The sequence below is a fragment of the Panthera leo genome, chromosome C1 (genome assembly GCF_018350215.1).
Source record: "Panthera leo isolate Ple1 chromosome C1, P.leo_Ple1_pat1.1, whole genome shotgun sequence".
NCBI lineage: Eukaryota > Metazoa > Chordata > Mammalia > Carnivora > Felidae > Panthera > Panthera leo.
The window spans coordinates 38,355,720-38,381,422 of NC_056686.1; the positions used below are offsets into that span (position 1 = coordinate 38,355,720).

The window sequence follows — 25,703 nt, forward strand, 5'->3', positions numbered from 1 at the left end:
AAATAGAAGAGGGATAAATGCAAAGTCCTATATTTCATTTAAGAACTATATTTAAGAACACACACTTGAATGGGTGGTGGTGGTGGTGGTGATAAAGAGCCGCTAAAAGGAAAAAGGGAAAGAAGGGAAAAAAAGAAGCACTTTACTGAATCCCTGAACTAGGAAGGCAGGGACTATAGGCCTGCCGTGGCGGGAGGCCAGTATGATCACCATAACAAGTGCATAATGGACAAGATGGCTGGGGCTGGGGGACATCATGCACTTGACCAATATCTTCTACTCTAATCAATAGGGAAATCAGGAGCTGAATTTTGTTTGAGTTTCTCTGGCTTCAAGACCTATGTTCCTCTTACAACGCAGTGAACTAAAGGGACAAGTATTGTGTTAGCCAAAAAGAGAACACAGAGGAAAGTTTGGTGACCATTAACTCAACATGGGATAATTCTATCATGGAAGATGCTAATTCAGGGTCAAGACACATTCATAGAGATATGCTGTCATAAGAGGTGATAACCTGCTCTAGTTAGTGCCACCCAGACCCTTCCTAAAGTACCCTGTCCAGTCTTGAACCCTACCTTTTAGGGACACAACCATAAAAGAGCAACTGGGATGGTCAGGGGTTTTAGGATTAGGGAACTGATATTGAATGCCTAGCTACTTTACTCACATTATCTTACATAGCCCTTGATATAGGTAGGGATTATGTTCCCATTTTAAAAATGAGAAAACTGAAGTTAAGAGAGGTTATAAACTTGTTCAAGGTCAGATAGTAGTAAGTGATGGTCAGGATTCAAACACAGGGCTGTCAAGTCCAGAAGCCCCACTCTGTCCCGTGTAGCCTCCCTCATGTGACAAACGGTGAAATAGAATTTGAACTACTTATTAGTTGGTGAAGAGACAGGATTGGTACCTTCAATTCCACAAAGGGCTATGAGGAGAAGCGTTGTGTGTGATTTCAGAGGAGAGAATTTGAATGACCTTAGAAATCTCAGGGAAGTAGATTTTTAGCTCAACACAACATCTCAGTGACAGTAATAATTGGGTAGGAAGCCAACTCCCCCATGCCTGGAGGTATTCAAGCACGGCCTAGAGAGGCATTTGCTTGCAGTGGGCAGGAGATCTGGGAGGAGGACCTCGAAGTTCACTTTTGACCCGGAGGTTCCTTGAGCCTATGAAGGTTCTTGGCACAAACTGATCAATCCCTTCAAAAGAAGTGATGAAAATAACTGTTGATATGTCTATTTGCAGATACAAAAAATTATACGCCCAAGGTACACATATTTGTCCAGAGAAGACTAAACACAGAAAATGAAATGGATTCTGCTGGAAATGCTTACAGGTTAAGCTTTTATTTTCTGAAACCAAGAAAGCAAACTCTGGGAAGATGTACAATCTCAGAAATAATCAAAGGAAATATGAGGTACTAGTTTTCACCTAGTAAGTTGGCAAAATAATTTAAAACACGGTCACACACTCATTATATGTATCAAGAATGATAAAAAAAAAATGTCATTCTTTTTGACCCAGGTAAAATGACCTTAAGAAAATGATAGAAAATATAAAGGGAAAAACTATGCACATGAAAATCTTCCCCTGAGTTTTTATAAACAACCTAAAAATTTAAGGAAGAGCAATGGGCCCCTGGATGGTGGGCCTGAGGCTGGGGCTTTTCTGGGAGGAGAGCTGGGAGGTGGGGAGGGGGCCTAGCTGGTACTCACAGGAAAAGGCCATGAGCATGGAGTGCTGTGGGATAAGCACAAGCTGTCTGGAGGGCCAAAGGCAGGTATAAAAGCCAAAGTCGCCGTGTAAGAGGTCAGAGCAGGTTGGAGACTGGACTGAGGCACACTGGGGGGAGGACTTGAAAGGGTGTGGGGAGAGAAGAGAAGAATGTCAGCTCTAACCTTGGTGGCCCTTTATCCTCTCTGGCCTGGCGCTTTAATTACGTTCAGTACTTCTAGCAACACCACAATGGGATGTTATTTCCTCCATTTTGCAAATGAAGAAGCTGGTGTTGAACAAGATGACTGCATAACTCACATCAAGTGAGGTAGTAAGTGCTAGAGTTGGGAACTGAACTCGAATGCATTGACCTCTAGACTTAGGCTCTCGCTCCTGTCCTCGATGGACCAATTTGTGTAGTGGGGCCTCTCAGGGGCTGGCAGCCCTCCTCCTTAGCCCCACAGCCCAGCAGATGGCTTACTCGACTGTAGCTTGATGTCTGTCTGCTTGGTGATGTTGGAATTGATGGTTAAGTTTCCTGGAGCAACAGGGAAACACGATCCAATGGAAAGAGAAGGATGCAAACCTGATCATATGCTATGATCGCAGTGTGTACGATACACTCTCTCAGCCTTGAGAAAGAGACTACAAGAGATCTATCACAATGCTTACAGGAGCGTAATTTTGGAATGTTTCCCTATTTTTCCAAAAATTTCTATGAAGTGTTTTTTATTTCTTTACAATTACAAAAGAATGTCATAATTTAGAAATGCATGCAAGAAATCCATGGGCACTTAATGGTCACTAATTCCATTCCTCGGGTAGAAGATAAAAACAAACCACATCTTTCAGTTTCATCTGGTAACAGAGAACTTGTTGCCAGGGTTTCTGAAGACAGTGCCCAAACCTCATCAATTCAGACTCTGCCAGTTGAGTCCTGGCTGTCTTGTCCTACATGACTCACTGGCCTGTCACAAGAATCAAAAGAAAGAACCTAAGTGTAAAAGTGAGGGGATACTTACTGGTGCCTGAACTGAAAGTCACCTTCTGCCTCATGTCCAACTAACCAGCACTTGGCAAACATGAAAGAGGGACTCTAGACAAGCTTTTAGGGCAGGTCCTCAGTTATTTAATACTCTCAGTTGCAAATATCCTCAGGCACTTTAAAAGGAACATGTCTTTTTACTTTGGAAACACTCTTGTTCCTTGGTTAAATCAAGTCTTCTAACGACTTCTAGTAGACTAGTATTATTCAAGAGTGGCACTTATGTCAAATGCACGTCCCCAGCCCCATCCCAAACTTATTGATTCGAGCTCACTAAGCCACGACCCACAAGTCTATATTGTAAACACCTCAGCAAATTCTTAATATTGAACATATTTGGGAAACTCTGCACTATACAAAATGAATTTGAGTTTTGTGTATGTGTTTAATGTAATAAAACTATGCATCCTTTTAAACAGTACTATAGCTCCTTCACATGGCTTGAATTAATGAGACTGGTTACTCTCCATTGATTACTTAGGTTGGGTCTCTCTAAATATACCCTCAAATTACATGCTTAGAGTCTCAGCCCAGACCATTACATCCCACTCATCTTACAAGGGAAAGGTAAAAGGGTAGATTTTGTACAGACCCGGATTCTGATCCAGCTCCACTGCTGACAAATCTGAGACCTTGGCCAACATGTTATTTAATCGTTTCTGAGCCCATTTCTTCATTTGTATGGGTACGGGTATTATGGCCTTGCCCTTGCATGACAGTAACAGGGCATTGAGTACTCAAGAGGGGCTCAAAACCATTTCAGTCTAACTCGAGTATGCACCTCTCCAGATTCCCCAGCAGAATTGGCTTTTATGTCCTTCCTTGTCACATCCCACTTCTGATTCTATTCTGCCTTATAAGCTAAAAGTAACATCTTTGTAGCTCTTTGAGATTTCCAGAGCCCTTTATCTAGATGTTACCTATCATCCTCTCCACAACTAACCTGATTTAGGGATCATGATCTCCACTTTAAAAGAAATGAGCCCCAGAGAGGTCAAATGACCTTGACAGAAGTGGCAAAGTCAGGACTTGAACTCAGATCCCAGAATCTTTCACACCTTGTTCAGTCCCTAATGTGTGCATTGTACATTACATAAAGCACTCACATCTCTCATAGCGTTTTTAAATATATATTTCCATGACTATTTCCCCCACCAAATTAAAAGCACTTATAAAGCAGGTACGACATTGTAATGGTCTTTGAAGGTAAATGCAGTTTTCAGGTGTGTCTTCACCATGGTTAGGGAGAAAAGGGGATGAGCTCAAGAATAATGCATACTTCTTCCGAGTCCCTCATGCATCATGCACTACTCATGCCCAAGCTGCCTCATGCTTTGAAATGAACCCATCTTAATAACATGAATTTATTGAACACTACTAAGTGTAACGAACTTTGCTCATGAAATGAGTTAAACTATGTCATTTAGAACAGTCCTGTTGTTGTTATTATTTAGTTATCCATATAGCCCATGAGGCAGACATTATTTTCCTCATTATACCAATAAGGAACCTGAGAAGTTAAGTGATCAATCCAAGATCACACTGCTAGTTTGTGGAAAGTGGGGTAAATACCATAAAAGGAAACTCACGTGTACACATCCTATTAGCAAGCATACAATATTTCACATGACAAAGGGTTATTTTATTTACTAAAACAAAATCCCTCAAAGAGGCAGCCACTTCCCCTATTTATCCCAGTGACCCTGACCTTTGGCTTAGAGACCACCAGAGAAACCAGGGGCTGAAATTTTCCAACCAATGCCTAAAAGCCAATGACCAGAAATGAAGAAAATAACAATCGCCAACATTTATTGAACACTTTATATATAGATATATAATTCTTACAGCAAGTCTGTAAGGTAGATATAATCTCCTTTTTACGGAACAGCAAATGGAAACTCAAGAGGTTAGGTTAAACCCAAAGCAAGCAGGGGAGCCAGGAGTGGAACTCAGGTGCTCAGCCCCAAACCCTTGCCATTTCCAATATACCATGCTGACTTCACAGGCATTACAGAAAGTGCAAATCAACAGGAAGATCGAATGTGGTTTGCCAGATTGTGCACCAGGCACCTTAGAGAATCAGTTACTGAATGAGATAAAAATTATGTAACTTGAAAGATCATTTTAGATATAAAAGGATAAACGAACTGATGCGAGGTGACACTGCCCCCTGCTTCCTGAAGGTAATGCTGGGCCACATCTCACATTACCGCCCCCTAACACCCCTTTACAGAGACTGATTCAATTTATCAAGGAAGTTGGATCTCAGATCATCTTGAGTGAGAAAGGCGTCTGTCTGGTCCTAAGATCTGTCCTTTGAAGTGAGAGGAAGTAATTTGCTTCCGAGACAGCCCTTCAGATCTGCAGACAGCAACCCCTCCCCTTATGAATTTTCTTGCTTTTGGCCTGAGGGTTCCACCTCTCAAAGGACACTGGTCACCTCCACTGTACACTTACCACACTTAAATAAATGAGGATAATGATTGTCTACATCAAAGAATTAATGAAGCTTTATTATAGAACAAAATAGAGGAACAGAGATAGAAGTCCTTGAATGGTAAAAATATTAGTTCAAATTCTCAGTCAAGTGATAGGCAACTCAGAGACACTTTATCCCCCTCCAAAAAAGACAGTGCTTTCCCCATCCCCAGAATGACACTGGTGCCAAGTTGCTGCCTGAGTCTCAGCAAATCCATTTGACTTCTTTGGAATGGGAAGTCCAAGTTCAGGGCAAGCCGACGACCCTGGAAGCCTGCTGGCTCCCTGCCCACATGCCACCACGCACGGTGGGGTCTCAACTGGACAGCACCATTGCCCGCAAATCACAAGCCACGCAAGAAAAACGATAAGGCTTTATGAAAAATCCAAAGTTTATTGCAAATTGTATTTTGCTTCCCTTCGTTCTTCATTTTTACAGGATTTATTGATATCCATGATTTTTTCACAGATGTACTTGTTGACTTTGGAGAGTCTCTGTGCAATTTCAGTTTCATCCACAGTTTCTTGTGCTATTCTGTCGTACAAACACTCTAGACAGGGGAAAGGAACAAGATGGTCAAGGATTAATGGTGAATTTAAGTACAATCTTGTAAGGTGGCACAAAGAAAATGTACCTCCTGACATACTTCCCAAATACCAATTCACGTATCTGGCACTGCTGTACGTTTAAATTTTCAATACAAATGTACTTAGAAAAAAGTAGATATATGCTGTAAGTTTACACTTTAAAAATAATGATACAATATCCATATGCCCACTACCCAGTTTCATAAACATTATTGGTCCTTCTGATGCCTCTGGATGCCCCTCCCCAATCCCATCGTTTCCTCACCCTCCCCAGATGTAAGCACTCTCCTGGATTTTTTCTTTCTTTTCTTTTTGTGTTATCACATATGTACACATTCTTATATAATGTATTGTTTACTCTTCCCTGTTTTTTTTAAAATAATTTTTAATGTTTATTTATTATTGAGAGACAGAGAGAGAGCATGAGCATGGGAGGGGCAGAGACAGGAGGAGACACAGAATCTGAAGCAGGCTCCAGGCTCTAAGCTGTCAGCACAGAGTCCGACACGGGGCTTGAACTCAGAAACCACGAGATCATGACCTGAGCCGAAGTCAGACACTTTACCAACTGAGCCACCCAGGCGCTCCTACGCTTCCCTGTTTTTAACTTTTTTTTACAGGTATATCCACATCTTATATATCTTTCTTTTTCTCACTCAACATTACATAAATTTCGTGATTTACCCAAGTTGAAGTGTGTGGCTACAGGTCAATCATTTTCACTGATGGGTAGTGTTCTCTGGAGTGGACTGTTCCACAATTTGCTGATCCATTTTATTGCCAATGGATACTCGGATTGTTTCCAGTGTTTTGCAATTACAAACACCCTGGTGCGTGTCTCATGGGGTACACATGCAGGAAATTCTCCAGTGAGGGCCAAGCTGTGGCACTGCTGATCGCTAGGGTGTGTGCATACTCAACTTTACTAGGTGATGTCTAGTAAATTGTTTTCCAAAGCGGTTTGCTGCCTGGAACTCCTGACAGTAGTGTATGCAAGTACTGGTTGCCTCATATCTTCAAAAGCACTTGACATTGCCCGGTTATTAAGGATTTGACAGCCCGGTGGGTGTGAAGTGGTATCTCAACGTGGTGATTACTAACGAGGCTGAGGTCGGCCGCTCTTAGTGAGTCTGACGTTTGCTGTGATGAAACAAAGAGTGAGCCCCAGACAAGGTCTGACAGGAGCCTGACTTCTGCCCACTTTCTAGCCTGGGCACCTGAGGCAAATCATTGCCCTAGATTCCTCACCTGCTTACCAAGAACAACAAACCACAGGTTATCTTTAAGGCTGCCATGAAGCATGATAAACATTTTGCAAGCCTTCTTCGAACCGTAGAGAACATTACACCTGTATGGAGTTGTTACAATTATTTTATGTACATACACCTGTCCACTCCTGGGTCCTACCACAGTGCTTGCAGAGGGGCAAGGTTCAGTAAATATATGTTAAGTGAACGAATGAATAGTTTTCCAGAGAAACTCCAGAGGTCATAAAAATTCTGGACATAAGGGGACTACGCATGGAGAACATACCAGTGGAGTATATAATCATGGGCAAGAATTTTAACTTCTTTGAACCTGCGCTTCCTCACCTACAAAACAGGAATGGAGACCTACTCTTAAGGAGTTGCTATGGAGGGTAAACAACATCTTGTCTACCAGGCCAGCCCAGAGCAGGTAATCCTGCTGGAGGTGCAGAATGTCGGCACTCGATGGGACTGTGGGGACTAACACGTGCTGACCCCTCCTCTGGCATGTGGGAAAGCGGAGGCCTGGAGAAAGTACGGACAGAGCTCACTGTGCCTTCCCCAACGCTGAGCTCTTCCTGGGTGTGCAGCCAGCCTGCCTCCGGGTGCCATCCACACTGCAGGTGCATGTGCTATGGGCATCCCGGGTCCCGGGCACCCTCCCCTCCCCACTGAGAACGGGTTTGCACAGAGAAGCCTTTAAAAGCTTTTGGTTGACCTCCACTACTCCCTGACTACTCCCAAGCCACTTATCTCCACTTCATCTTGTCTTGGCCTTTCCACAGGGACTGAGACAAGAAGGTAGGAGGCCCGGTCTCTCTCCAGTCTTGCCTTCTGCTAAGTTTACCTGCAATTCTCTCCTGCTCCAGGCCATCCCACAAATCAGTGTCTTTGACAATCTCTTTCCCGATTACCCTGGCTCCATCCTTCAGCTGCCTAAATCCTATTCATCCTTCCAGATTCAGCATCCCTGGGGCCTACCAGATCAAACTGGGAGACCCCACTCTGCTGATTGCCTCTGCACCCCCACACTTGCCTGGCTCTCTGTCTCAAAGCACTGATCATGGTCTAATAAAACTGTGACCAGTGCCTCCCCTACAGATGGGAACGCTTGGACAGTCTGTCTCCAGCCCTGAGCCGGGAGGAAGCAGATACTCACGGTGACTTTGCTGGAACCTGAACCAAGTGAGGGAGACAACTTGTGCTGAGAACTGTTTCGAAGTTCAGGAGTTCGAATCTGGCTCTTGCCCTAGTTGCTGTGCAACCTCTAAGTGGGAACCAGTCTGGGTCTCAGTTTTACCATCTGTAAAAGTAGGATGGCAAACCACATGATCCAAGGAGATTCTTCCAGCGCTAAGTCTTTAGCTGTCTGGAAGGTAGTAGGGTGGTAAAGAGGCTGAGGAGAGAGAAGGGGAGAGAAGGACAGTGGGTGTGATGGCCCTTGGAGCACTGGCAGGGGTCACAGAAGAGGCAGGAAGAGAAAGGGGCAAATGCAGGAGTGTTTTCCAAGAGGCCTCCCCAGTATCCCAAGCGTTCCTGTGTCTCGGGGGCAAGAGCGCTGAGCGGCCCCTGAGGTTGATTAAAGGCTTTGTTAGACTCTGGGTATTAATCACCTGCACTTGCTGGGAATGTCTCCCTCTGCGAGGGAGCATTTGAGATTATTGCTTAATTAACAAGGTTTATAACAGCGCTAATGTGTCCTATTAAAAAAGTTATAAAAATTATCCAGAACTCAATGCTGTGGCTCATTTAGGAAACTCAGACATTCTGCAAAAGGTCATTTGACCTTAATAAGGTTTAACTGTCATTCTGGAGCTTGTCATTAAAGAGAGACTCTCCTACGGCCCTCCTGCTCTGCTTTCTGCATTTGCAAGCGGTATCGGTGCTCACCATCCTGCTGCCATCCGGTCGGGAAGGACTTTAAAATCCTCAAAGACATGAGAAAATCCCTAATGAGCAAGGGCTGTCATTTTTGTACAGCAAATGTGACTAAGTGTGGTAAAAGTGAAATAAATACACACAATCTCAAGCCACAGATCTCCTGCTTGGAAGGACCAGTCCAGGCAGTCTGGAGGAGCTCATATAATTGGGGTAAAAATGGTGAGTGTATGGTGGGGTAGGAGACGGACTTCCAACCTGCCTGATTGTAGTAAAGAAAAAACCAACACTGTACTTCGGTATGACAAGAAACCTCTGGGACGAGGAAGTCGGACACACTCTGCCCGGCTCCGACCTAACCAGTTGTACGGCCTTGGGCAAGTCACTTTCCTTCTCATTCGCCTGCATGGCAAGCATTTCTGGGCTCCCAGTGTTGCTATAGGAGGTCCCTGGGGGGCAAAGATACAGCAAAAAGAGACCAGAGGTGACCACAAGGGGCTCTGGGACATATGACAGAAGTGTCCACTCACCCTAAGAAGTCAGGGAAGGCTTCCTAGAGGAAGGTTCTCCTAAGCAGATCCGGGTGGTTAGAGCAGCTAGCCAGACAAAGCAGCCCAGGTGCAGGGTGGGTAGTTATGACTTGTGGTCCGGGCCCCAGGAATGGCCCTTACAAATTCCCTAACGTGAGAGGGAACAAGGCTTGTTCAGGGAGTACAGTAGTTCATTAGGGCAAGAACTCTAGGGGAATACTGCTGAAAAATAAAGCTGGAGCAATGGCCAGGGGCCAGGCTATAAAGGTGCTTTTGTGACATGTTAAGAAGCTTACCTTTTAATAATGGGCACCACAGGCTGGCTGTGACGGGGTGGTGGTGACAGGATCATGTTTGGTTTCTTAAGGATCACTCTGGTTACGTAATGGAGAGGGAAGTCTGGAAGCTGCCGGAGTATTGTAGGGGGGAAATGATGGCCTATGAAAGGTGCATGGGGCAGGGAGAGAAGTGGGTGGTTTAAGACATATTTGGGGGCAGAAGAGACAAAACGAGGCATGTGCAGGAGTCAAGCATGGGCATCTTGGGGTACCTGCTGGTGGTGCCCTTCACCAAGACAGGGAATCCAGAAGGGGCAGAAGGCTGTGCAGAGAGGAAAAAGGAGAGAGTGGTGAGGGGCACAGTTGTGCCAGTGTCATGGGGGAACCTGTGAGCTGTGAGGAGACGGCCAGTGGGCACCTGAATGTATGGCTTGGGAACGCAGAAATGTGGACTGAGCCAGGGATAGATTTGGGAACATCATTCACTGATTTAGCAAATGTTTACTGAGCACTCACTACCTGCTAGCCCTGAACAAGATACTCATAAAGCTTATATTCTAGTGGGCTTGTGGGGGGTGGGGGAGTGGGGAGGCAATTCCCAAATAAACAAACAAGAAATGCTATGCTGACACTTTATGTAGGGTGATGCTGAGGTGACAGAGAACAATGGAAAGGCTATGCAGATGGGGCCGCTGGGAAAGGCCTCTCTGGATGGCCAGAAGGAGGTGGGATTGCAGGGCAGATGGAGGGCACTGCTGACAGTGGGAAAAGGAAGGTGGTAGGAGGCCCCTGTGATTAGAGCATGGTGGAAAATGGGAAGCGAGGTGTCAGCAGAGGGCAGAGGGGTCCCCAGAGGCCAGATTGCCAGGCGTGAGCCAGGACAAGGAGTGTGGGTTTCAGCCTGGGCTCTGGGAACAGTGGGAAGTGAGATCAGCTGAGGAAAGTTTTGTGGAGAGAGAGGACACTCTGGGGACAGAGGACAGGGCAGCAGAAGTGGAGCCCACAAGGGGCATGTGAAGCCAGGGAGGCAGGAGGAAGTCGAACATGTGTTACTGAGGAAGTCCTCAGTAAAGGAGGAATGAGTGGTCCCATCAGACAGTCTGGGGAGGAGGTGAAAAGTGTGCCCCGGATCTGGTAAGGCGGAAGTCCATGGGAAACTTGGCAAGAACAGACTAGTAGGGGGCTAGACTAGGGGGCTAGGCCCCCTCTGACAGACAGCAGGGGCATCACAAGTGAGCACAGGCAGTGAGTGTAGACAACTCCTTAAGAGAGCTGGATGTGAAAAGGAAAAGGGAGACATGGAGCAACCAGGTGGTTGAAGTGGCCTCCAGGGAGTGTTTTGTTTGTTTTCATAAGAAACAAGTGGTCAAAGTCTATTTAAATGATGCTGGGAAGGAAGTGGGAGGGCAGGAGCATAATTGGAGGAACAAGGTACTTAGGAAGGCAGGTGGGCTGGGATCCAGATAGAGAGAATGGATGGCCCCAAATAAGAGAAGGAAACTCTTCTTCTGGGACATGGGGCAGAAGAACAGACGGTATAGTTAGGTCTGTAGTTAAGCCTGCAGTTTGAAGCTGTGGGAGTTCCTTTTCTTTTCTCTCTGAAGGAAGAGAAAAGGCCATCTTCTGGGAAAGAGAGGTGTGGACTATCATGTTTGGCAAAGCAGAGGAAGTTTAAAAAAGGCTTGGAAAATAGGGGAGTAGATCCGTGAGGGAAACCTGGGGGACTTGGCAGGGGGGTTGAAGACCTAATGGCCCAATGCCACACAGCTGAGAGGTTTTCTAGATTGTTCTGTAGCACTGGGGACCCGGTTAGCTGCACAGGACATCATCCGAGTAGGGTTTAAGGAACATTCAAAATGTTTCTTTTGGCCACTGGGTAGCCAGGACAAAGACCACAATCCTGGCTTTATTGATGGAGACACCAAACATGGGCTTGGTTGGTACTGGCATTGCGCTAGGCTTGGGGAAACAAAAGTGAATATAGTATAGGAACCAGGGTTAGCTCCAAGTTAAACCAAAGCAGAGCTGGGGCTCAACCCCAGGCTTTTGATACTGGGTTCCTACTGCTACTTGCCATCACCCTGCACCGTGAGTGGATGGGAGAGAGCCTGCAAGCTGAGCAGTACTGGGCATTAGTGAACTTCAATGGTGTGATCATCACAAGGTCACATCGGCTCGATGGAGGCAGCTCGCTTGTCAGGAAAGATTGCTAATTTCTTGTCATACTTAGAACATAACTATTTCCAAGCTATAATCCTAGGCAGCCCTTTCAGTTCTCTTAAGAGGTTAAGTTTTCAGCTGAGGAAACTAAGACACAGTGGGGAACTGATTTACAAGAAATCACAACGAGGGTCAGTCCAGGGATCAGCTTGCCAGTCTCAGTGTTTCATTTGTTCACACTTCATTTACTGAGCTCCTACTGTGTGCCATTCCCTGTGGTAGGCAATGAGGATGTGGAGATGAATCAGATAAGGTCAGACCAGTGCCTGAGGCAGACACACAGCAGATGATTTTAGACCACGACAAGACGATGGGGCCAGTCAGGCACTGGAAGGCACCTGGGACCTGCTGAGTCACATTCCAACAAGTATAGTGGAATCAGAGGTTGGGCACCTATTTGGTGGGGCAGGGCCACATCCCCAGGAAGGCCTCTTCCTCAGGGAGACCTCCCAAATGGAGATCCATTATTTCAGAAAGCAAGCAGACTAAAGGCTACCTCCAACTGTCTAAAAATAAGTGGCTGTTTAAGTGAATTAGTCATGAGTCGGCCAGGCAAGGAAGGCAGCTCTGCTCCAGCAGAACAAGGCCCACACTAGAGCCAGGGTGGTATGGGTTTGAACTCTCTAGCTCTAACCTGGCTGATCACTTAATCTCGCTGAGTCCTGCCACCTTGACCTCCAAAGCGTACCCTAAATCTGGCTTTTTTTTCCTACTCCCACTGCTATAACCTTAGTCCACGGCACCATCATCTCCATCCGAGACTACTGCACGAGTGTCCTAACTGAGCTCCCATTTGGTCACTCCACAATCTGCCCTTCTCCTATGGATAGAATAGATCCAAGCTGCTTAATGTGGCTTTTTTGGCCCTTGAGAATGGCTCTCACCCACCTCGCTGACCTCGCTCTCCCCTCACTCATGGCTCCGTGGCTGTCCGGAGCTGCCTCGTCCCTGGAGTGTGCTGGCCTTTGTGCCTCTTTACTCTGCCTGTTTTGCCGCCCCTGAGACCTCCACAGGGCTGCCTCCTCCACCCCTAGTTCCCAGCCTCCTCAAGCAGGCCTGCTCCAACACACCTAACACAGCCCGCTCTGTCCTGCCGTAACATGTAATGATGCTTCACTGCCTTCCTTCATCAGTACCTGAAATTATCTGACATATATGTTGTCTGTCGCAGAACCTGGTGTGGGGCCTGCTCAAAATGTACATGTTGATGGAATCTACTTTCTTTGCTGAAACATGGCAGCTGGACACTTAGAGACCAGTAGTCAGGAGCATGGCTTCTGAGGCCCATGCAGTGACCCCCTTCCCCAGGAATCCTTCCTTGATTTTCTAGCTAGGGGGTCTCCTCCCCTCCTGAGATCTTTCTCAGCATGTCATCTACCCTTCTCTCATGCTAGCAACTTGGACTGTGCTTGTGTCCATGGCTCATCTCCCGTTAAACATGAGCTCCTCTGGGACAAGGTCCATACCTGCTCTTGTGTTCCGTGCACGGCCTGGGGCCTGGCATGGAGAGGCTTCAGTGTCTGCTGAACTAAACTGTGTCTAGTACATTCCACAGAGTATAGGACAGCATCTCAGCCATTGCGTTTGTACTGCAGTGACCTACCTCTGACAATGCTTAGTTTGTGAGGCGAGAGGGGTGGCTTAGGGACTGCATCTTTCTTTTTTTTTGTGGCAACTCCTGTGACGCTTCTGTTCTTCAGAACATCTGTTCCCCAAATCATGACTGCCAAGTTCTTTGTGTACTTGGAATCTCCTTGGGTTACTTGTAGCTGGTGCCATTTCTCCTCATCAACCCAAATCCCGCTTCCCAGATGGACCTGAAAGAGATAAGAACACAAGCACCTGTGTAGTCGGACAGGCTGGCAGTTGGAAACTTTTCTTTTCCTTTAAAAGACACTGCTGCACACCCATAAGAGGCTCATTCCATAAACATCATGTTAACTATCTTTAAGGGAAATAATAATCATTTACCGAATCCCTATAATGCACCAGGCCTTATTCGAGTGCATTATACCCACTCTCTCAAATCTTCGTGGCAACCCTGGAAGGAAGGTGTTGGGATACTATTTTCATTTCCGATGGAAAAACCGGGTTGAGAAAGGTGAAGCCAGTTGCCAAAAGTCACTCAACTATTATGTTACAGGGTTGGGATTCTAAACATACTCATGTTATAACAGGGCCACTTGGAGCCCGAGCAAATCTCAGAACGTGTACGTTTCACTTCCTTCTCTGTTACACTTTAGAAAGACTTCTCTCCCTTTGCTGTGAACATGCTGGGGCACAAATCCCAGCATAGTGGTTCCCAACAGTGGCACACGCGGGGGTCGTCTAGAGCTGTAAAAATCGCTGGTGCCTGGGCCCTATTCCCAGGGATTCTGAATTATTACTCTGGGTGGGACCTGGGTACAGGGGTAGATGAAAGTTCCCTAAGTAATTCCAATGTACAGCCGAGTTTGAAAACCACTGCCAGTTGGAGCCGGGAGGACAGCCACCAGACTCCACCATTAACTGGAGTGTGTTTGTGCAAGTCCTTTCCTACCTCTAGCTTCAGTTTCCCATGAACTAAACTGGGAGAGTGGGATTTCATCTCTAAGTTCCTTCTGGCTCAGAACACCTATGATTTTGATAAATTAAATACAACTGCAGTGTCCTCGGTCTGATTCTGTTCTGATGGAACAGAACACGGCCTAGCGCTCCCTGGAAGGGAAGGTCTCAGAAGGTTTCAGGGCAGAGTTGGTAAATGTAAGACGACTCAGAACGATCTAGCAATAAGCTATAGGCTTTCAAATTTTTTCTCTTTTCTGGCTCTTTTAACAACTCAAAAACCATTTGCTAATCATTAAAAAATGGAGTTTTGACTTCGACACTGCCATTTATGTTGTGTTTCTCCTGAGTCTGTGGAGGGTGGAAATGGCCTCTGTGGAGAAGGAGGGGAGGCAGCTGCTAATGAGCTGAACTTTCTAAGGGTAATGAAAGAGCTCTGCCCAAAGTCCTTGTCTTCAGAAAGAACTGTAGGTCAAAAACATCATGTGGTCAGGAGACCTCTTGGGAGAGGTCCTGGCCTGAGAGATCGCACACACACCCACACTGATGGCAGACTGGCAAGAACTACCGTTCAAAGATGGCTGAAGATCTTTCTACTGAAGACTGGCTTGGAAAAGAAGGTGGGTACACACAGATGGGAAGACAGGTCAGTCAGCAACACTTCTTCCTTCACCAATTACTGAGGTTTTTCAGCCATCCAAAACGGAAAACAAAATAGCCCAGCAACACAGCCCACTCACGGATGTCAGCAAGTAACCAATCCACCTGGCCTCATCTGCCTTCACTTCCTTTTGCTCACAAGATCATTCAGATCCCTGCAGGCCTGATATCAGGTAACCAGATCCACCTGGTCTTCCTGTGCTGCAAATTTCAGTGCCGCAAATCTGTTCATATGGCTCAGGAAGATAAGCAACCCTGGAAGTGAGATGTGCTGCCCGGGGCCAGCTGGGCAACACTGATCCAAGGTCAAGTCTGGCCTTTCCTCTGCAGTCTGAACCGCAGGTGGGCAGTCTGTGTGCCAGATCAGGCATGCTGGGGACAAGTTTCCTGCTGCTCCCTGCTGGGCCCCAAGTCACCTCCCTCTGATGACACTCTGAAGCTACCTCACAAGCTTCCTGAGATAAGGGGGAAACAAGGAATTTGAATTAGATTGAATTCAGAATTAGAAAACCTTAGAATGGAAGACAGCGTTCGTTTTTCAAAGATTTCTGCTCTTTTCCACCCTGGGCCTTGCTTTCCTATAATCTTTTATTATTCTTAAAAGAGAGGTGACAGTCATTTTAGCCCATGTTCTGCTAGAGAAGGGGGACACTAATATTTTTTGAGTACCTATAATGAACCAGGTATCATACCCTCAATTTATCTAATCCTCATAATGACCTTAAGAGATGGAAATAGGTAGCAGTTATTATTCCCACTTTACAGACATGAATAGAGATTCAGAAGGACTAAATTACTTTCCGTGAGACATACCAGCAGCAAATTTTGGAGTCAAGATTCAGACCCAAATCTGTATGGCTCTAGAGCCCAAGTTCCCCAGGCCTTCTGCTGCTGCCAGTGTCACGGTGGTGCCAACGTGGTGGACACATAGCCTATCTAACATATCTATACTCCATGAGGTTTCTTTTTGAGTTTTCCTCTGTGCTGGCCCAGCCACTTCCCCTGCCGGCACTCACTGCAGGTCACTACGGCAGACAGGGAAACCAGAAGAAGCCATGGGCTGGCCTTTCTGCCTCTGGTCCCTGCTCCCTTCAACTCACCCTATAAACACTGCCAGATTAGTCTCCCTAAAACACAGCTTTCCTTCTTTGACTAGATTACTTCCATAGTCTTTCAACTCCGTGTTTCTGTGTGAACACTCTGGAATCTTGAATGGCTCCCTCTTTCCTATCACATCAATCTAACCTCCCCAGTCATCTTTAGAGGCCCTCCAGAATCCTCTTTCCATTCAACTTGCTAGCCTTTAGTCTCCTGCTATGGCCATCATGATGAAGCTTGCAAACTCCCGCATTTCCTTCTACTTTCAGTATGTGGTAACAGAAAAGGGGGTGCTGGAGTCTTCAGCCCTAGGTGGCAATCGGCTAGTCACTTTACCTGAGTCTCACTTTTCTCAGATGGACAACAGGCAGAACACCACCTAACTCACAGAGCTGTTCTGAGGATTATATGACATAACATGAATAAAACGTCAGGAGGACAGCACACCCCCAACCCACCCCCCAGCTATGTCTCCACTGATGCCTTTCCCCTGTCCAGAAATGAATGCCTTCGCCTATGTCTTCTTAAGCCTGCTAATCTTCCAAGCCCCAGTCCCAAATCCAGGAAACACTCTTTAACTCTCCATAGCTAAGTTCTATCCCCCTCTGAATTTCTAGCCTTCTGTGAGCCTTCACCACCTGATTCAGTCCTTCACAGTACATCTCCATGGGGACGCATTGAGGCTTTGCCTCTTTGGTCCCGTTCAAAATGATCAGGACTAGTCTGAACACAAAGCAGGAGAAACAGAAGGGCATATTTAATATGTTTTAATGGCACAGGCTTTCAGTTCTGATGAGCTGCTTTTCCTTAGAGAAGAAAATATTTTCTGACATGAACTTGAGTACAAGGCCAGTTTTACAACACAGAAAGAAATGGCTCTGGGTAAGACCAATCACAGGTATATGTTGGGACAAGGGCTCCCGAGGTCAGCAAAATAAGGGTCACCTGGAACAATGCCCAGTTTTCAGAGATGGAGCAGAATAGACTGGAAAGAGCATTGGCCTGGGAACCAGGAGACCTGCCTTCCAGTCCCTACCTGTTTGTTTCTAGCCTGTTCTATAATTACAGAGGAGCCCTTCTCTGGATGTGCTTCCCCAACTATGCCATTCATAAATTAGACTATGTAAACTTTAATAGTCTTTGCAGCTCTAGGATTCAATGAGGTTTTGAAATAAAGAAAAGCAATGAACTTTATCAAAATCAGAAAGTAACTTTTGCAGCAAGCCCTATTATACACATAAACCATTGTTAACTATTTGACCATAATGTTAGCCTTATGTGTCAAGGGAGGTTTTAAAAATATGGCATCTGGCAGGATGGGACTTGATCAAAAAATGGCTTTGTGAAATGTTTTGTAGGACAAAACTAGTTTCCTACTAGGAAGTGGATCCCATTCTAATGCTCTAGGCTTTGCGGAGATTAAGGCTTTTGTTCATGCAGGCAGAGAGAAGAGAGGGTCAGAAAGGATAGCAGAGCCAAGAACAATGAGGACGAGGGAATGTTGCTCTGGGAAACTGCCATCCATTTCTAGTCTGTCCACTTCCTTTCCTCTCCCTTCATAAATTTCTCTGTCGAGCTTCAAATTAGTTGCAAACAAAAGTCAGGTTAGTTTTACAGCAACACGTTGGCAACAACCAATGAAAAAACAAAACTGGCAATTTCAAGATTTGTTGTGCAACTCCCAGGGAAACATTAAGTGAGGTTTGAGATACCCATTTTCTGGAAATGGAAAAATGATACCTTTGCAAAAGAGGCCCCCAGAATGCTCAGAAACTGTCCATCAGTTTTCAAAGGAAGGGAGAAATAGTGTTCTCTTGGAAGCTACTTTAAGAAAAAGTCTCTAGTCACCGTACAGTGCCGTCGTCACTAAAAAGGAATCAACAAACACAGAATGGTCCTTTCTTTTCTTTATCTTCAATTGGGTAAGATTCACCCAACTTAGATACACAGCTGGAGTGACTACAGGCCCATGGAGAGCATGAATCCATCCCTCCTTGCACAGATTGGGGCACTGAGGCCCAGCAAAGAGAAAGATCCACCCAAGCAAAGTTACACAGAAAGGACAGAGACAGAGCTATGCTCAGCATTCGTGTTCCCGACTGCCTATTTCCACTCTGGCATGCCACCTCTCCCCTGCAAAGTGGACTTTTAAAGCCTGTTGGCTGGAGCAAGTCAAGACAGAATGGGCGGATGACCTGGCCCATCAGTTCTGCCTCTGCAGGGGAGGAAGTGCTCAGTGGGAGATGAGGGAATGGCAGCATATCCAAGAGAGCCCTAAAGACTAACAGGTTTCATTTCCTCAGCTGACAATATTTGCTTTTTGCCTCAATCTGGCCAGTTGCAAGGATATATCTGGACAAACCCAAATAAAACAACCTTTTCTTTCTCATCAGCCCACTGGGGAACAATACTGGATAAACAGAGACCTTCTGAAGCACGAGGCAAGAAAAACAGACTGACACAGATGATTCTTTGGGGAGAATGAGAGGTGATGTCTGTACTGTATGCCAGGGTGGCAGAAATATAACACTAAAACTGAATTTGACCAGTGCCTAGACAAAGGGCTCCAATATACTTCTTCCAAGATGAATCCATTTGGATATCAGAAGGATGTTAGAATGTTTTCTCCCTGCCCAGCTGCTATGACACGTGACTTTAAGACTTCCAAAGGCTATTCCATTAGTTTTCACCCCTGTACTAATAGAATTAATAATGCTTAAGTTTTCTTTCATGACTTTTTTTTTTTCAATAGCCTTACAAGAAAATCTGAGAAGTTATATGTGGTCCTAGGACTGTGGCCTAACCACTGTTTGAATATACAGTTTGGAAACAGCTTAGGGACAAGGAGCACTTCTCATTTACCAGTTTATCCTTGGCATCTAGCACAGGGCTTAGAACATATAGATACTTCGCGAATGGTGAACAGATACATATTGAGTTGTTCTCTGTCATTCAGAGATTTTATTTCTGGTACACCTTATAAATTTTATGTGTCTGGTTTTTATAGGAGGGTAGGACAAGTTTCATCAAACCACCCTGCCTTTTTAAATCTTTCTCACTACTAAGCTATTTTAAAACGTCAGTTTAGTTTTATACTTGCTTTGGCCCAGTATTTAAAAAAAAAAAAAGGGAAGAGAAAAAGAACAAGTCCCAGTTTAGCTCCACTAGTTACAACACAAGAACTCTGGAAATAGTTACTGAGGCCCGGGCCAGGAGGCCAAGTGGCCACGCTGTGTCTCAGGAAGCTCCCACCAAACTCTCCATCGTCACTCTGACTAACAAACACTTGCAGGGAATGGATATTGAGCTTGAAACACTACCTTGCCATTGTCTAGGATATACTTGTCCATGACAGGTGCAGGAGCGGGGTAATAGGACGACGTATTTGCTTCCTCACTGAAAGTGCTCCGTAACTCCGGCTCGGGCTCGAGACATTCTGACTTTACTTTTTCCAAGTCAATGGCGGGACCTAGGCAGTTAAGAAAAGAGATCTGTCTAGAACTCCAAGGACAATAAAAGGCAAATATTTTTAACTACGCATCTATCAGCACACAGTGGCACGAAATAAATATGCTGGTTTATTTTTTCCATTGGACTACACTTAAACCCAGGCTTGAAAATAATATGAGATATGAACGTCAAAAGGGAAAAGGTAGGAAATTGGAAGACAAGAATGAACAAGACTCTAAGTATGAATGAGAAGTGGTCTTTGAGGGTGTCATTGTCTGAATGGAAATGAAGGGGAATCAACTTCCTGGTCAGAAAAAGAGGTCCTGTTAAGACTGGGGTGCACAAGGGGTGGTAATCGCTGCAATATGCAAAGTGCGTATTTGCTAAAACCCCACTTCTGCAGCCTGCAGTGGAGCGGGCCACAGCCTAAGAACAGAGGTTAGGAAAGCAGTGGGGACAAATGCAAAGGCCTCCCTCTCCCTAAGACCTAGTATCTACCTAGACAGGAGCATTTCAACCAAGAAATTAAAATACAATACAGATTAAGCTTCTGATTGCCTGATCTAGCAGCTACCCTGATTTCTATTTTAATGCAATCAACACAAATTACGCGCAGTTTAAACAGTGAAAGGAAGCTAGATAAATGGTGGTGGTTTCTAAGGGGAGTATTTTTTCTTCTCCATTAAGCTTTTAAAAATGATGGACTATTTTTTAAATCACGTATTGTGTCTTGATTACCAAAGGGCAGAGAAACAGGATGAAAGTGAGTAAATAAGGCTGAAAGACTTGATTAACTTTTGCAGGAGAGCAACTCCAAAGGCCAACGGAGAGCTCAGTACCCTGGAAATGTTCCCGACACAAACATTTCTTGAGCTGTCTGGGATCTGGGAGTTAGCTACTGCTATAGTGGGTCCCCCTGGGCTATGCCTATACCTGAAGTAACCAATGAATTTCATGGTCCAATCTTCCCTTATCCTAACTATGTGGATCGCCTGATAAGGAGCTCTTTATACACTAAATTACAATCTGGTTCCAATTCTATGCTCAACTGCCACACCCCAGACTTTGGCTGGTGGTAGAGAAGGTATTGGTGATTTTGTTACTAAAATTCCTCATGACAGGGCTTCCCAGAACAAGAATATCATTCCTGAGTTGCTGGCAGCTACCATCTGCAAGACAGAATCTCTGTAGTCTCTAAGGATGCAAGCATAAGCCTTGTACAAAGCAGAATGCAACATGGCTGGGAAGCAAAAGAGTGCTGATGAAAAAAAAATGGTTCATCATGGTAGAGCAAGGTTAGGTCCTATGCCTGGCTCTGCTGTTTTAATTGTGTGACCGCAGGTGAGTGAATTGTAGATGCAGACATTGGCAGAGTGAAGGACAGACAGCATCAGAAGTGTGCTGAGGGCATCTCCTAACACTGTGTGATGTATGTAGGGGCTGGGCCCGGGTCCCACTCTTCTCTTTGCCCCTAGCACCTGGCACTGAGTACCTAGTCTCTGAATGTTTGCTAAATGAATTAAAGAATGACAACAATGAATGAATACTTCTACAGTTTCAGAAGCAGATGCCAAAGTCTCTCTTCTCTCTGTGTGAGATCTCAGGTTGAATTTCTGAGATACAAACTCAAGTGGAGCATTTGATCTTTTCTGAGATCAGGGCAGAGGTAATTACTCCAGTTTCCCCTAAAGGGCATGGCCCAGTTGGCATCTGAAGTCCCTTCCTGCTCTGACATTCAGCAACAGGAAAAGGGGATGGGCTGAGAAGATGAGGTCCCTGTAGCCACTGGCTCACAGGTCATCTTTGGCAAGATTGTGCCCCTCCTCTAAAGTCTCTTTCTCCTTCTAGGAGAGGAAGATGTTGGACAAGAGAATGACTCCAGTTCAGCTCTGACTTTAGTCTGGTTCTCCCCCACCCATCTCCACAATGGCTGCCAAAGAGATCTCCTTGAAACCGTGTCCTTCCTTGCTTAGCACCTTCCTTCCTAGTTACCCTCAAAATTAGGTCATACGTTGTAGCCTCTGTAAAGCCCAGAACAACCAGCCTCCTCTCTACCCCTGGTGCTCAATTCTTGTTCTCACCTGATACTCACCTCTGCAGAGGGGCCATATGCCATGCTGTCCCGGCCTCTATGCCTTGGAAGTCTCGGCCTTGCATAATGCCACCTCATCTGCCTGCCAAGAATGGAGCTTAGGGGTCCCCTCTGTGAGGCCTTGCTCTGATCACCACCAGGTAGGGGGAGTCTCTACTTTGTAAATACTTCCAGCAAATTCTGTCTGCAATCATCTGCCAATCTGTTGTCCGCATTAGACTGTGAAGCTCTTTGGGGGCAAAGTTTTATTCTCTGTGCAGTCTTGGCAGCCAGAGCACTGGCTGGCACATTGCAGGCTCTCAGTAAATTCTTCGTGACAGGAGGGGAGAGAGTTGGGGGTGGAGGGGTGGGCAGGGACTTAAACAGGCCAGGGCAAAGGTTCTGAAACAAAATCCTGCTGCCGAGTTGAGGTGCTTGGGGGTACAGGCTAGGGTGGGTGGGAGCCGTTCTTAAACTACTGTGACCTTTTGGCAGCCCACAAAGTAGAACTTAGGTCTGTCAAGTAGAAATTGGAAACTGCTGACAGAATGGACGATTCCGATGGCTACAGAGGGACATATAAGGGACATGAGGACCGAGGGTTGAGAGATGCTTCTCTGGCTCCATCCTCTGCTGCCTCCTTGCCACATCCCCACCCCAACCTCCCAGTCAGACTCCACTCCAAAGTGCCAGCCTGGCCTTCCCCACGCATACACCATTCCTTCCAGCTTCCCAGTCTGTGCTTGTGTCGCTCCTGCTGTCAGATCAGTCTACCCCACAGATGCCCACCTAGCTGCACTCCACCCGGACCTCAAGGCCTGACTCAAATGCCACCTCCTCCATCTCTTCAAAAGGAGAAAGCCATTCTCTCCACCTGTTGGCTTGGAATTTGGAGTCAAAGAGCCTGGAGTTTAAATTCTGGATTCCCCATTTACTGTTTAGGTGAGTTGTAAGCTTCCTCAGGTGGGTGAGCTCTGTCCCCGTGTGGACCCCCCGCCCCATATAATCAGATGCTCTCAGCTGTTTCTAGGCATGTTCCCCCCACTAGGTGGTGAGGCTTGAGGCCAGGCAGGGACTGTGTCTTCTTATTTCAGAGACCAGGGCTCAGCAGTGTCTGGTTCACGTTCTACCCTCAACAGGTAATTTCCACATTAATGATTACTTAACCTTCCTGGCCCTGTGGCCTCACTTGAAAGAAGCAATGACAACAGAGACCTGGCGAGACTGAAGATTCAGTGAGTTGACCATATATATGAAATGATTACGCCAGAGTCTGGTGCGGACTGGGTACTCGGTAAACAGTGCTCACCCCTGCTCCACCTCCTTCATACACAAGTTATTCCCGGGTGCTTCAGTTAGCCCACCACTAAACCATGGCCTTGGTGCACAGAGTCCGTCCTGGCACTCCACGGCACACCCACGCTCCCTCGGGCTCATGCTGATCTCCTCAGGGACTGCTGCACTGGGATCTTCTGGCTCCCAGAGAAAACTATTTCCTCCCATTGTCCGTCAGCACCGTGGAGCATCCGGAGGCTGCCAGGTGTCAGTACTGTCTCTGCAGCTGCCCCGTCTTCAGTACTGTACACAGAAGGTACCTGGCTCCTCAGCCTCAGCCCGGAGGGCAGACCAGCCAAAGGCACATCTTGGAAGGGGTTCCTCAAGGGAACTGGGGGTAAATCACAGCTGCATAACCTCAGACAAATCACCTCACCTCTCTGTGCCTCAGCTTTCCTACCTGCAAAATGTGGATTACCAATAGCCACCATGCAAGCTGATAATGCCTCTGGAAGAGTCCAGCACCGAGGCAGGCACAAAACAGAGGATCAGGAAATGGCAGATAAACAAAAGAATGAATCCGGGAGTAAAGCAGGGTGTTCCGTATTACAGAATCCAAGAGAAAAGGAACAAAAAAAAAGCATATGATTTCTTTGGGGAGAAGAGGGAGGGCCTCTAGTGCTTTTAATTTAAGGGAGGGGGGAGAAAAACATTTCATTGCAAATTTTAGTCGGTTCTACTACCGATGTTGGCAATTTACATCTCATTACAACAAATGCCTCAGATTGCTGTTTTGCTTTTAAAAATTTCTGAGGCATTGTTCTCCTTCAAACACATGTGACCAAATTAGCCACAATAATAAGCACTTGTGCTAAGAGACAGCATTGTACGATCTGGTGCAGATATTTTAAGTAACAAAGGAACTTTTTTCACTTTGTGGGAAGAGTAGGAATTAAAAAGAAAAAAAAAGGCCTTTTGATCTACTTCAGGTTTATTTTGGGGAAAATACACCTTCCATGAAGAGAAGCCTCTCAGCTGGGTAAGGGAAGCTTTTACAAAAGCATAAAAGGTAGTACTTGTCTTTTCATTCAGTCATTCAGGAACCCATTCAGTATGCAATCCCTGAACGCATACCCAGATCTGGGCCCTGTAAGGCACTGGGGACTCAGAGAAAATACAGCATGCCCCAATTCTGGAGAAGTTGAGAATTTTACATGTGAAACTCCATTTCTTTGCATACAAATAGCTGTGATTTGACAGACAAGCACTGGATTTAGTTAGAAAACCAGGTGCAAGTCCAGGTTCTGTTATTTATTTGACCTCTTTAAGCCCCAGGGGCCTCTTCCATAAAATGGGAATCATGGCACAGAGAAAGCGGCTTGATAAACATTGGCACAACGAATAAATGAAATTATATCTTTCTGGTTTTGTCTGGCTTAAATTAGACTAATGCTGTTCTTCTTGAAAACTTTCTAAAAAGTTAATGCTTGTGTGACTTCCAGGAGGTTCAGAAGTCATCCATTTCTTCAAAATATGTGTATATGTTTGAACAGTAAATACCATTTCTGAGTAACAGATGGGCTAATAATATTAGACTTTTCTTAAAACATACTTAATCCTTCCATTTACTTCTGCCAGTGAACAGGAAGTGTCTCTGCTACAGGTATGATTCCAGTTTCTTCCTAAATGCAAAGTCAATCAAGTCAAAATTCTTACATGCATTCGGAACACCTACTGTGGCACAGAGGTACACTGGATTGGGTAGAAGAAAGAGGATTCCACTCTGTTTAAAGACTAAGCATGGGAAGAGCTATGCAACAGTGAAGGAGGTGCACAAGAGCCTTGGAAAGAGGCAGGGGACATGGTCCAGAGCTGGGCAGGTGGATCCCTATGGGCCCTATCATTTTTTTCACGAAAGGTATCGGCCACTTTCACCTGCTATTGTCACTACACATCTGGGTTTTTTTGCCCCATATTTATGCTTCCAGTGACGGTGGGGACATATCTGGTCTCATTCCTTCAGTGAGAATCTACTAAGCACCTACTAAGTGCCAGTACTAGGCTAGATGGCCCTGATTGGCTCACAGCCCAGTGGTGACAAAAGACAGGCAACAGGTCACCACCCATGTGGTTGACAAGGGTAAGGATAAAGACTTGGGAACAAAAGCAAAGGAAGGGATGCTCCATCTGGAGGATGCTAGGAGGGCTTCAGAAAGACAGCCACATACTTGTGTGCTGGGGTCTGGAGGATGGATGGGCAGGAACTCATTGGGAGCAAAGGGCTGGGCAAGGAGTTATCCCCATCCAGTGAAGGCAAGTGGCACATAATCAAGGCTCCCTGACCAGCCAGGAGGTTGGCAGCCTAACGATCTGCACAAGTCCACCAGTCTGGGGAGGGAAAGGTCACTACTGACTTGGTGACCCTGGGAAGCTTCAGGGAAGAGGTGAGCTCTGGCTGGAGCACTGATGTGTGACGAGGTCTGGGGAAGGTGGAGGGGCAGTCAGGCAGGGGATGGGATCACAGTAAATAGTGGCTCTTTGGGTCCTTCTCCCCCTCACTCCTGATTTTCCCAATGCCTTCTGTGAGTGAGGGTTGGAGCAGGCTTTGCTGGGCAGAGGCAG

At 45.9% G+C, this 25,703-nt stretch overlaps 1 protein-coding gene across 17 annotated transcripts in view; it reads right to left on the reverse strand.

Moving 5' to 3' along the window:
* LOC122227036 (BEN domain-containing protein 5) overlaps positions 1–25,703 on the reverse strand; it is a 1,450,833-nt gene that overhangs the window by 200,917 nt on the left and 1,224,213 nt on the right. For 9 of the 17 annotated variants that reach the window (XM_042951157.1, XM_042951165.1, XM_042951164.1 and 6 more), the window contains 3 exons: positions 19,606–19,754; positions 13,587–13,800; positions 5,257–5,793 (listed from right to left, as the gene is read on the reverse strand). The exons of 4 other annotated variants lie outside the window; for them this stretch is intronic. In XM_042951157.1, coding sequence (XP_042807091.1) covers positions 5,636–5,793; positions 13,587–13,800; positions 19,606–19,754 — 521 coding nt within the window. In that variant the 3' untranslated portion in view covers positions 5,257–5,635. 4 more of the 17 variants (XR_006205861.1, XR_006205863.1, XR_006205862.1 and 1 more) reach the window with 4 other exon arrangements.